Source organism: Apteryx rowi, unplaced genomic scaffold, assembly GCF_003343035.1.
Source record: "Apteryx rowi isolate R43461 unplaced genomic scaffold, aptRow1 scaffold_62, whole genome shotgun sequence".
Lineage (NCBI taxonomy): Eukaryota > Metazoa > Chordata > Aves > Apterygiformes > Apterygidae > Apteryx > Apteryx rowi.
The window spans coordinates 3,404,809-3,417,211 of record NW_020450894.1 but is presented as its reverse complement, the minus strand read 5'-3'; the positions used below and the strand labels follow the sequence as shown (position 1 = coordinate 3,417,211).

Genomic DNA, 12,403 nt, shown 5'->3' with positions numbered 1-12,403 from the left:
CAGTGTTTTAACTCTGTTGCATTTTTATCCAATTCAGATTATTTACCTTCCAAGGGCATATTAAACAGAAAATATCCTACCTAGGTGCCAAACGATCACCAAACAACAGAAGTCAGCCATACTTAAAGCAGAAACCAGCTGAGGTCTCAGTAATTTGTTTTTTTGCTATGCACAAACCAATAACAGATACTATTATCAAAACAGAGCAATCTCCTATAAAATGTTAACACCTGCTCCATTAGTTTCACACAAGCTCAAGCTTAGCTTGTCAAATCTTCTGGTCACAGAAGTCTGAAAGCATATTTGGACAGATAAAAAGAATGCACTATACTACATCTTGACCTTCTTTGGTGACACTAAGTTTGTATTAAGGTAAAATATTAAGTTCAGGGATAAAACCACTGAAGAGTTTGGTAATAGGATTCAGACTGTTTCCATCTTTAGATCATTGGTCCAAAAGCTAGCCAGGTCAGCAAGGAATAAGAGCCATGATGATCCAATCTGCACTTAGTGGCTAACTCTGAATGACAACATTTTCGGAAATTTTAAGAGCTCCAAAACAAAAACAACAAAGAAGTATTAAAATTCTCAGTACATACTGTCCACTGATAGCAGCTTTGGACCTCTAAGTCTGATCAAAAAATATAATAAACAGTTCTCAAAACTAAGGTGGCACTCTATTATAAAGCTATGGAAGGATAAATGGGGAAGATGAGTAAGTACAATGCCTTGGAAAAGTTACTGCTATAGTTTTTAAAAGATACAAAATTTTATAATTGGGGCTAAGTGTTTTAAGTGTGACTTCTTTCTCTAGTATCTAAACAAAGGATATACCCAAGGCAAGATCAATAGTTCTCTCAAACCTTAGCTTCTCCTCAGTACATTTCGAATCAGATTAACGGGCATTATTTTTCTCCACACACTGAGTTTAGATTTTCACCACATAGTGACACATAAAATGATATAAAATATCAATAGCAGTATTAATGATCATGAGTTTTCAGAATTTCTCAGCTTTAACATAGATTTTGTCATGCTGAAGCAATCTGTATATATGGAATCATACAAAAACAAAACATGAAACTAAAAAACATGAGCAGAAAAGCTATTCTTTAAATCCACTAAGTAAATACTGAATGTCTTACTAGACTAAGAAACAAGCCTCAACAGCATACGCTTTGATAACATATGTATTAACATAGAATGGCTTTGTAAACACTTACATACTTTGAGTATTCAGTTTTGTAGTAATACTTCCATTAAAATATATCAAGATTGATACCGGACCATTACAAGAGTAAATTTCTTCAGGTTTCACCAGGATTTAGCATCCAAAATGCTTCGGCAACTAAAGATTTTGCTAGTTTGCTCCAAGAACTGAGCTAAAACATATTTCATGTTATATCTAATTAAGAAACATTTCACTTTTATGAATTAAGTCTTTTAAAATAAAAACTTTGAAATGAAACTTATTTACTCTTGAGTTACTATTTCCAAAATAAGTGCATGTAACAGATAATTAATGCTTTATTACAGGCCATATTCAATTTTTTGAAACCAAGACAAATATCCTATTCCTTTAGCCAAGGAAGAGTTAGTATTATTATTGAAGGTATGGAGAAGTCAGTAATCCAAGAAATAAAATGCTCCCAGATCTCTCACTTGAATGGAAACAATTCTGCCTTGTTTTGTTATTAAAAAAAAAAACAAAACAAAACACACACACACACACACACTCTGGGCATGCTCACGAATTACCAAGCATAGAAATGCAGATCTCACCCCAAAGAAACTGGAAGAGACCTTTCTCTTCTTATATAAAGGACTTGAAACCTTCTCCTGCTAATTGTATTACCTGATACTGTATTACCCGATTTGAATATTGAAAGAGTTCTTGAACAACCATATAAATCCCTGTTTAAACATTTATTGCTTATGGCATTTGCATTCACAGTAGCAACAGATCACTGATGGCCTGTAGGTCGCCTTTAAAATAATTTGTTACTGTTCTATGAACAGTTCTCTAGCTTTTGTCTCAAATGGTCTTACCACTCATCTCCTCCCCCTTGATTCCAACCACCAGTTTATGGATGACAACTCTGTTAAAGTAAGTTCATAAAATACTGGAGTTTGGGGAAAGAAAATACTGAGTCTTCCAACAATAACTACCAAGATTTGATCTTAGCTCATAAGAATCTTTGATCACACAATTCTGTTTTATAAACTGACTCCATAATTAGATACATATTAGAATATTCTTTGAACTTTGCATGGAAGCATGACAGACAAATCTCCAGAATACCTTTTTAGTGATGTTTTGTTCTGTTCAGCTTATTAGCCACCGTGCGCAGTTACTCTATTTGATTTTCAAAGTGTAGCTGAAGGCTAAGTAAAGTGATTTCACCATTTGCCTTTTGGCCTGTAACCAGTGAAGCAAACAGCAATTTATACAGGCAAAGATGAAAATCTAGACTATACTATAACTCTTGATGCAGCAAAAAAGCTACAAAGGGTTTTTTTTTCCTTCAGAAAGATGCAATAACCCTTAGTGTATTACCTATCTGTAGTGAACTACAGAATTACACTGCCTTAAAAAAAAAAGGATAAAAGAACATTAAGACTGCAAAAAACTAACACGCACCAAAAACTAAGTCCCCCAAGCTACTTTAAAGCCATGTTCATATGCATTATGATACTGAATTTACAGAATCATGTTCCTCTTTCCCTCCCTACTCTATCTCATCAGGATTTCAACTGTTTTCAGAACAACATCAAATTACTGCCTCTCCCCTCCCCCCCCCCCACTACACAAGTACATCCCAGTCAAACTGAGAATCAAGTCAAGAACTGTGGTTTATTCAGAAGGACACACTAATACTGACTTCCTTCCAAGTCAGAGACCTAAAAGCCTTCACTGTCTGAGACAGGAACACAATTAGTCCTTTAAACAAAACTACCGTTTCCCTCCTCTCTAGCATTTGATCGAGGGATTTATCATCGATGGTTGAAAGCAACATAGGCTTTGGCATCAGTTTCCAGTAAAAAGAAAACAGAAGGAGTCAATACAACTGTCAACATCCCACTAGAAGCTCTAACTTTTTGATACGAACCATACTATTTTAATCTACATCTGCCCTGCCTCAAAAAAAGCTAAAGCAGAAAACAGCTAATTGTTTAAAACAGTTGATATTGTAACATGTTTGAAAAATAATCACTATATAACAGCCTGGTCACTTATTGGCACTTAAGTCCAGTTACTGCTTTTGTCCCAGCAATATGAGCTCTATCCACCCAAATGACAACTTGTCTTTCCACAGAACTGTACTGGCAGGCAGATGCTACATTGAAGAAGGAGCTCTTGCTAGCAGGAAAAGAAAGGTCGAGAATATCTTATTGCAAACCTTAAACTTTGAAACTGCGCAAATTAGGTACATACATAAAAAAAAAAGTAACTTTTCACACTTTTTCTGGACACTTACCCAGAAGCTCAAACTAGCATAAGCAATTTTGCTAGCAGTTAAAAACCTGTTAATGACACTCACCCAGGAATGCATATTAAAAAAAAGGTGATTTAAGCAATATGATTATATACATGCCCTGGCTTACCATACCTTCCCCAGTTTCCTCTTCTGACCTTCCACCTACATCTTCACAGTGTTTTTTAATCTTATAAAGTTTTTGGACTTGAGACGTTCTACTTAAACTCAGGTAGAACATTTGACCTCCATGTTTTGATTCCTTAACAGCTAAGAATATGCTCCTTTAAAATTAGTATATATAAATTGTTCAGACTATTGTGACCTGTCCAGGTGTTTCCTTACTTATGCACTCTGACACTGCTACAAGATCTATTCACTCAGTATTTTTAGTTATGTGGCCTGCATGACTCACCAATTTCATAGTATACAAGTCAATATTCAAGCACACAACCTTCCCAAATAACAGTTTTCTACATATTTTTCCAAATGGAGACAGAGTACAAACCACTGCAGAACCGTTCTTTTGGATTTGCAGAAAGCTTAACTCATCTTCCTTATGCCCTTGTGCTGAAGTCAAGAGTAACTTTAAGTTAACCAGAGGACAAGAGTTGGGCTTGGAACACAAATGTAGTAAAGATAAAATTGATGCAGGAGGGAAGACTAAAATAAAAAAAAAAGAGGATAAAAGGAACAGTACTAGAAGCAAGTATTCTCTCATAGCATTGAGTTCTCTGCTGGTTATTTATAACACTCCTAACCTTGCTTGTACTGTAGCACTTAGTGATGTATATTCTAAAGATTAACTCAGACGAAACAGGATATCACCGCTGCAAGGATAAAATTCTCTTTTGATTTGAGTACTGGAATACGTTAGACTTTCAACAACAAAGTTCAGCATTTTATTAAAGTCTAATTTTTATCACTCTCTCCGTTTTTCACATAAAACTACTAAAATACAGGACAAGTAAAACAGTACTATTAGAACAGCCCAAAGAGAAGCAAATATGAAAAAGGGCCTAACTTTTTATTTGGGCAGAAAAAAAACCCAACCCTCAAAGATATCAAACATGAAACACATACATAGGCAATCTCTTAAATACCCAAAGAGTTTCAGAGTGCAGAGGCCAAGTGAAAAACAAAATGATCTTAGGCCAAGCATCAACATCTCAGGAAATAACTACTCCATTTAGAAGTCACAGATTCATGATCAGTCCTATCATGAATTCCAATTACATTTGGAATGGAAAGAGCCTACATAAATGCTTCAAAGAATCAATTATATCTGTATCTTCATGGAATGGATAGACTTGAGAACTCTGGCATGTTCATTCAGCCAGTAATTTATACATTCCAGCACTACATCAGGTTTACAATTTAATAGACTATACTCCTCCTTGGAAAACACTTTTTAAAATCCATAACTTCGTTTGGCTGATCCATTCTATGCCAGGTCGGGAAGATTCTCCTGATGTTTGTCCTATTTTTCCTGCTAGCATTGTCTTAGCGATTAAAATTCAGTGGGGACAGCATATACAACCTTAAAAAAAAAAAAGAGGACACTGACATCACTGTTTGGCCTTTAGCTAAGTCTTGTGTATCTCACTGCAAGTTCTCCAGAACTCTGTATGTTTCCTACATATAAACAGTAATAGCTGATACACAGCCTTATAGAATTAAGAACTAAATATTATAGAATTCATCCGTTTTCATTAGTCAGTTTCCAGCAAAGCAGAAAGGCCTCTGCACAGTTGCCCGGACTGCTGCTCTTGGCAGCAACTGAGTTTACTATCCCATGCTTTCCCTGTATAACTATTCAAGGAAGTGATACATGAACTAACAGCATTTGTGAGCTCTTCTTTGCTACATGTCCTCTTGAATCAGATTGGTAGAATTTATTAGCCATCTTGAAAAGGTGTTTTTCATCTACCTCATACATCTTACTGTGCCCACTACTAAAGAGTAGCTGCCATACCATTCTAGTACGTTCAAGGCATTTTATTTAAAAAACACACAACTCTGTCATGAGTATTTAACAGACTAAAAGCTTCTCTTCCCCACCCCTTCATAGCTATTCAGTAGTAAGCAGCCATTTTGTTTCATAATAGAAAATCTTAGCTCATGTTCAAACCAACAAAATGTAAATTTAAGACCAAGTTTAAGTAGAGATAAGTAGTAAAACAAAACTGTGTCTCAAGAGATCACACTCGAGTACACTCAAGAGTAACCAAATCAAAATAACGCAAGACTTGAAATACTCCAGGTAATACTTGTACTGTATGGGTTTTTCTTTATCAGAACACTGGGGAGCTACAATACAGAGATACTTGAATGGCTTCACATGAAATAAACTCAGTCCAGCAGCTCCAGGTCAGTGCTAGTCCCGATATGCTTCTGCACAACCACAGAGGTGCAGTTACACAGCATTATAATCCAGCAAGGCTTTCAGGCTCATATTAAAGCAAGAAAATTGTTTCCATATCTGAGGCAATCCAGATACCAATATAGGCCATAATCACAAACTGCACTTCAGCAGACTACATACTGAGCCAAGCAGGATTTCAACGTATCCATGGTATGGTTAATCTGTAACTCAAGTAACCACCCATATATAATGCTGCCTTAAGTGTTTATTTTCATTTAGTTTGTTCCTGAAGGAGTAGAAGTGATTTCTACAGACATGCAAAAGAAAGGAGGTTACCCCAAGAAAGTAAAGCCATTCATTTCTCCTTTATTTCTCCTTGCTTATCACTTTTGCCCCAGAGGTATTTAAGTGTCTTCTCTTTTACTACACTCAAAGACTTCAACAATACCTCTGATGGCTATCCCTCTGGGGGAAAAAAAGAAAAGTATTTCAAAATCATGTTTTTTGCTTCAGTCTCTCCATGTAGTTCTGTAGTAGTGAAGTTTTCCTCATTTCTCAAGATGTCCATACAAATAACAATACATCCCAAAGAACTTCAAGTGTTTTTGTAGTTACCACAATTTTGTGAAGAATATTAAGTAGTTGCTGTTTTCCAGTTCTCCAAGCCACTGAAGCTCTTCTAGCTTAAAAAAACAAACAAACAACCCCCCCCCCCACACACACACACCACTCATCACCAGAAATGCCCACTAGGTAAGCATAGCATAGGACTTATTTTCTAACCACACCCATCCTGCAGCCAACCATCACCCCGATTTCCTGTCCTCACAGCACTAAAAATCTGGTACTTCCAGTGTGGCAGAGTGTTCTATCTTCACGTAGTTGTATTTGACAAGTCAACTGGCCTAATACTATAACCAGTGGCATGTTTAGGAGGCAATAATGTAGAGGATTACAACAGCTCATGAAATCAAGTATTCTCAGTTAAGCTATGGGAGATGCAATTACTTCAGGACAAAAATTTATTGTTACATCTTTCTTACAAATCCAAGTTTATCTTGCCAAAATCTTGGTGCCTAGTGATTGAACAGGAATTACACTTAGCCTGAGAAGTCTGTGGCTAACTGGAAACATTATGTGCATTTCTGTTGACAGAAAAGTCTTTTAAGCAATTATACAGCTTATCTCATTCCACTAGGGAAGGAGGAGAAAGAAGAGGAAGAAGAGTGAACACCATTCACATTAATAAAATAAGGTTCTGCAGGCTTAATATATCCTGCTCTTCTTTCAAACAGTAGTTTTTAAACACTCTGTTCCCTCCCTGAGGGAAGCAAATTTCTCAGTTCTGCATGGGTCCTCCTAGCTCATTTGACTGCACATTTGATTCATCTGTTCCTATGAAAGCTTCTGCTTTCTTGCAGAATTCTAAGAATTTCAGTGTATGTATGTGGGAAGAGTGAAGAATTACTTCAAACCCAGCCCTGAAAAGACACCTCTGAGGGCAACATATGCTGGCTACATTCAAAAGGAAGACAAAGAAAGCAAACAGTAAAAACTATTTTTTATCTAGTCATCATAAAAAATAGATGACACCATATTTAACAGCTAGTCTTAACAGACTACAACTGCAGTACTTTAGTAGAAATTAACACTTACCATAAAGAAAAACTTGACACTATTACAAGTTGATAAACATAGAGACTAAGATGCTTTTATTGAAAAGAAAGAAGCCTTACAGGACTATTCAAATAGTACAAATAACCTTTCACATTTTTAATCAAGTAGAAGCCAGCCATATCTTCCAAACCCACACACTGGCAGCACTAAGATCTCTGTTGTGAAGCAACAAGTAGTAACATTTGACGTTTGTCTGTTTCATTGCCAACACACAGAACTATGTTTATGTGAAAGATGGTTTTTTTCTGAAGAAAGTGTCTTTAGAGTAAGACAAAAATCGCTTTACATAAGAATACGTAAAACAAATTGAGCCTCTTCCTTCTACCCCTCTACCCTTCCCTTGTTCAAAAACTGTTGAAGTAGCAGAAACTTCCTCTACTTAAAGAGGACAGATCAACCATTGAAAAGAAAGGTTTCCACATCGTACTGTGGGTTTCACCTGACATTTGAACCAAAGTTCTCCAACTGATCCATTAAGTTAGACTTCTTGATACCTACTAACCAAAACTGAAGTGAAAAAATAGACACTAATGATTCGAAAGACAGAACCTTTGTAACTTATGACTGCACAAGTGAAGAGAAGCCATGACTGGCTATCGGAGTTCAACTCTTATAATCCCATTGATGATGTCTATCTATACTATTATTTTTAATGTACCCATGGTCACATGGTTAGTAGTTCAAGCCCTGCCATTTAGATATTAAACAGAATCAGAAGTCAAACCCTTTATGATGCAATTGGCAGCATAACTGCAAGAGTGAACTAATGGGGAATTTAGAATAGAAGAACTGAAACAAATGAGAAATTGGAAATCAGAAGTTTCAAGAAAACAGAGAAGAAAACTAGAATTTTATGAAGATGCAGCCTGCAAGATATGTAAGACTCCCTACCACATTGCATAAGAGGAAATTTCTACTAGTGCGAAGTTTTATATAATTCTGGTAAAATCCCCAAATGCTAAATCATAATTGGAACAGGAAATTAGCAGGAAGCAGAAGCTATATACCTGATAAGTAAGACAGTCAAAAGTGAACACATGGAAGGGAGAAGAAAATACTTTTCTGAGAACTGGAACTATCAAAGCATTAATTTGCCCTCACATATTTGATTAATTTAGGAAACAAGGTACAGGTTACAGCTGAGGCTTTTCCTACAGTCAGTGGATCTGGAGAGTTCTCTTCCCCTTACTTAAGGCATATTTCCTCTTGTCTAGTAAAGCAAAAGCTCACTCTTGCAATCTTTTCCTCCCTGTAAGATCTCCCTCCTCTATTTCATTTAGTTTCAGAAAACCCACCAGTACCTTTGAAAACCTCTACTGTGTAAAGATCACCAGAAAGTAGCCAAAAAAGATTAACAAGCAACAAGGAGAAGAAAGATGATCAGCCAAACTTGGTCATATAAGCTTTGTTTCCACAGGAAACCATGCTAAAAGCTTACTAGCCTGCAATGAGTAAAGGCAAACACAAGGCCTGAAAATAAAACATTAGAGATTTTTTTTTTGCTTCTCTAGCTAGTAGGATGCTTAACAGCTGAGGAAAAGGCATATCTGAAAGCAGGAAAAAAAAAGAACAAGATTAGGCCACCAACATGCAGAAAATTCCCACAGTTTTCCCCCCCCCCTCACTTTCTACATTAGCAGCAGTCCTGAAATGTAAGAGTGTTCAAGGATTGCAGGCTTCTTTTACTGTCAGCACCTAACCATGGCCAATATCTCTCTTCTAAAAGTTTCTACCTCATTAGTGCACTTAGCAGATGCCTTCACCCTCTTCACTGTAGCATCAGCCAGGCTGGCTCAAGCCACTTTCAACAGCAAACTGAATTAAGTATTTAACTTTGGACTGAAGTAGATTAAGAGTGCTCAAAAACACCCAATTGCTGTATCTATTGCAGAGCCACTCAGAAAGGGTGGAAATATGAAAAACCTGTGTAACTAGTACTCTGATGATCTTGTAGATACAAACTGATTCAAGATGGTTACTGTCAGAGTTTTTGTCTCAGAAACTGATAGACAAGAATCTGTCAATTGCTAGTGTGTACTGAGCTCTTTAGATATACAGAAGTCCTACAAAAGCTGCAGTAACAATCCACATTATCTGCTGAAAGATTCTGGAGGCCCAAGAATGACAGGAAATAAAAACAAACCAGCATAGCATCCAACTTTCTTGAACAGGAAGAGAGCAAGACATAGGTACGCAATCATTAAAAAATGGCTGAAGTGGGATAACATTACTATTCCCAGTTATTACCTCAAGCATTTCATGGACAGATCAGAGCATGTGAGCAGGCAGCCACTTTGATGCAAAGTCCAGTAGCTTAGCTGCAACTGTCAGAGAAGACTATTCAAGCTAAGCTGTTGGACTTTGTACTAAAGCAGCTGGAAGTACTCACACATTTCTTTCTGCCAAGAGCACTGCAAGTTTGGGTAACTTTCAACCAAAGCTGACAACTGGAGTAGGAAGAATTTAAATCATCACAACAAGATATGTCAGCACTTGTCAATACCTTAAGCTCCCAAAGACAATCATTAACTTGTTCAGAGGTCTAAATAAGTATAGCTAAATTACATATAAACCAAAAAGCTTGTGAGCCTCTACTCTGACATAATAGTTTCTAGACAGTATTCCTCAACACTAATGATTCACTGAAGCAGAATCTGGCTGTCATGTACAGGCACTTTTCCCACAAACCTCATTGACAACTGAAGGCAAATGAGGACAGAATCCAGCCTGCAAATACTACAAAGTGTCTGAAGATTTTTCAGTCATTACAGAGGTGTCTACTGTTCCTTTAGCACTTGCCCTAACTGGATCTCAAAACACTTCACAGAAGGTTAATGAATTAAGTCTCAACACACCTGGTAGCTTAGCATACACCTGGTAGCTTAGCATCACCCTATTAAGGATGAGGCCTGAGGCACAAGGAGGGAGGATAACCAAACCAAGGCCACACATGCATATATACATATATACACTAGCAAGGCAGGACTAGGACATTGGCTACTCGTGCCACAAAGCTCCGTGTACTAGACTTTATTATAATAACTTCAGCAGCATGTACGAGGGTCGATGGGAGGCAGGGGGAGGGGCAGGGCGACGGGGGAGAAAAGGAGGAAGCACGCAGTAACTGAGAGGGCCCCCACAGGGGGAAGGGAAGTACGGCCTCCTGCCCAGACCCTCACCACCGCGAAAAGCTCACAGTTGCGACAGAGGCTCTCCCCAAGCAGGTCGCAGATCCTGCGAGCCACCTGCCTCCACAAGCCCCCCCCTGCCCCTCCACCCACCAGTTCGACCCCCCGAAAAGAGGCCTTCGGGCACATCCCTCCCTCCTCAGCCCGCAGCACCGCCTCGCCCGCCCCCGCCGCCGCCCGGCCAAGGCCCTCGCCGCGCCCACCGCCTACCTTGGCCACATAGTCCTTCACCTCATCCAAGTCTCCATTTTTGAGGGCCCACATGAACTCCTTGTCAGACATCGCGGCCGCCGGGCAGGGACGCGGGCGGGCGAGACGGCGAGGGCCCGGGAAGAGCTCCGCGGCGCGAGGGCGGCGGCGCGGCGGGCAGCAACCCCTCCCTCGTGCGGCGGCCGCTGGCTCCGGCGGCAGGGCAGGGCAGGGCGGCGGGCCGGCGGCAGTTACGGCGGTTAGGGCTCAGCGCCGCGGGAGCACAGCCGAGCGCAGCAGCCAGGGGAAGCGGGGCGGAATCCGCCTAACTGAAGGAAAAGCGGTTTAGTTGCGCGCGGCGTTTCCGCTTCCGGTTTTCATTCAGCGCCCCCCCTCCTCCCGCGGTCCTCTGCCCACCCTAGCGAGACACCCACGCGGGGAAGCGGGCCGCGGTGCGCATGAGCTTCCCGCAGGCTGCCGCCGGAGCGCCGTTGCGCCTGCGCCCACCTCAGCGTCCCTCTGTTCCCGGAGATACGGTGGGGAGGGGAGGGGGGTAGAAGGGGGAGAAGGAATTCGGCGGGCGGGGGGGGAGGGGGGGAAGCGGCGTGGCGCATGCGCGTCGCTCTCCTCTCGGCCTTGCCCCGCCCCCGGCTGCCCGGGGGTTGCCATGGCGCCGGGGCCTGCGCCCTGGCTCGCCAACCGAGGGCCGTTAAACTTGACGCGAGGTGAGGACGGAGCCGTTTGGAGTTCGGGCTTAGAAACCCTTATTTTGGCCACACGCGATGCCTGGAGCGGCCGTATGGGAGAGGGCGGCAGGGGGAGCGCAGCAGGGCGCGCTGAGCCCAGGAGGGTGGCGGGCCCCTGTTCAAACTCGCACCCGAGGAGCTAAGCGTTCAGGTGGCTCCTCTCCAAACCCGAGGCACTGAACACGCTGCGAATAATGTCCGTAGTGCTTCTGAAACGTGACTATGTGGTAATTAAACGATGGCACCTTGTGATTGCCTTTGTCTTTTGAAACCACGTGTTTTGCGTGCGGAATATGCAGCCTTGGGCGCTCTAGGTGCCTCGGGCGTGACTTCTGACAGGCAGCCGCTCTGTGTAGCCCCGCACGGCACGCATCAGCCTGAACACCCCTGGAGCTAGGACTGCTTTGACTGTACCTGCCAGGGCAACAGTGTGGAAAAAATACAGATAGTTTTTGAAGGTAGTCATCCTATTATTAATGGGGAAGAGAGAGCACTCCACCGTACAACCAAAAAAAAAATAAATAAATGCAGTTTTGGGAGGGAGAGAGAGGAGGAGAACAGTGCCATACTCGTGATTCTTTCTGTATTACTCTCCTTGTACTTCTGAACCACAGAAATGTTAAATATGTAGCGCTTTGCAGATTTTTGACGAGGATTAAATGGTATTTAATAGAAATAGAATAGAATGTTGCTTGCAAGGAAATAAAAATCAAAATCCTTTCAGGTCAGGATAATTACTGATTTCACTTATAAACTAGGGAG

At 40.6% G+C, this 12,403-nt stretch overlaps 1 protein-coding gene across 3 annotated transcripts in view; it reads right to left on the bottom strand.

Annotated features, from left to right (window-relative positions):
- Window positions 1-11,478, bottom strand: part of MTPN (myotrophin) — a 51,528-nt gene extending 40,050 nt beyond the window's left edge. For 2 of the 3 annotated variants that reach the window (XR_003256362.1, XM_026083910.1), the window contains exons 1-2: window positions 11,403-11,478; window positions 10,917-11,224 (exon numbers count right to left, since the gene is read on the bottom strand). Coding sequence is in view for 2 of the 3 variants with exons in the window: in XM_026083910.1 (XP_025939695.1) it covers window positions 10,917-10,988 (72 nt within the window). In the remaining variant the exon portion in view is untranslated. The remainder of the gene's footprint in view (window positions 1-10,916; window positions 11,225-11,402) is intronic. The other variant, XM_026083909.1, reaches the window with a different exon arrangement.
- Between the last annotated feature and the right edge of the window lie 925 nt (window positions 11,479-12,403).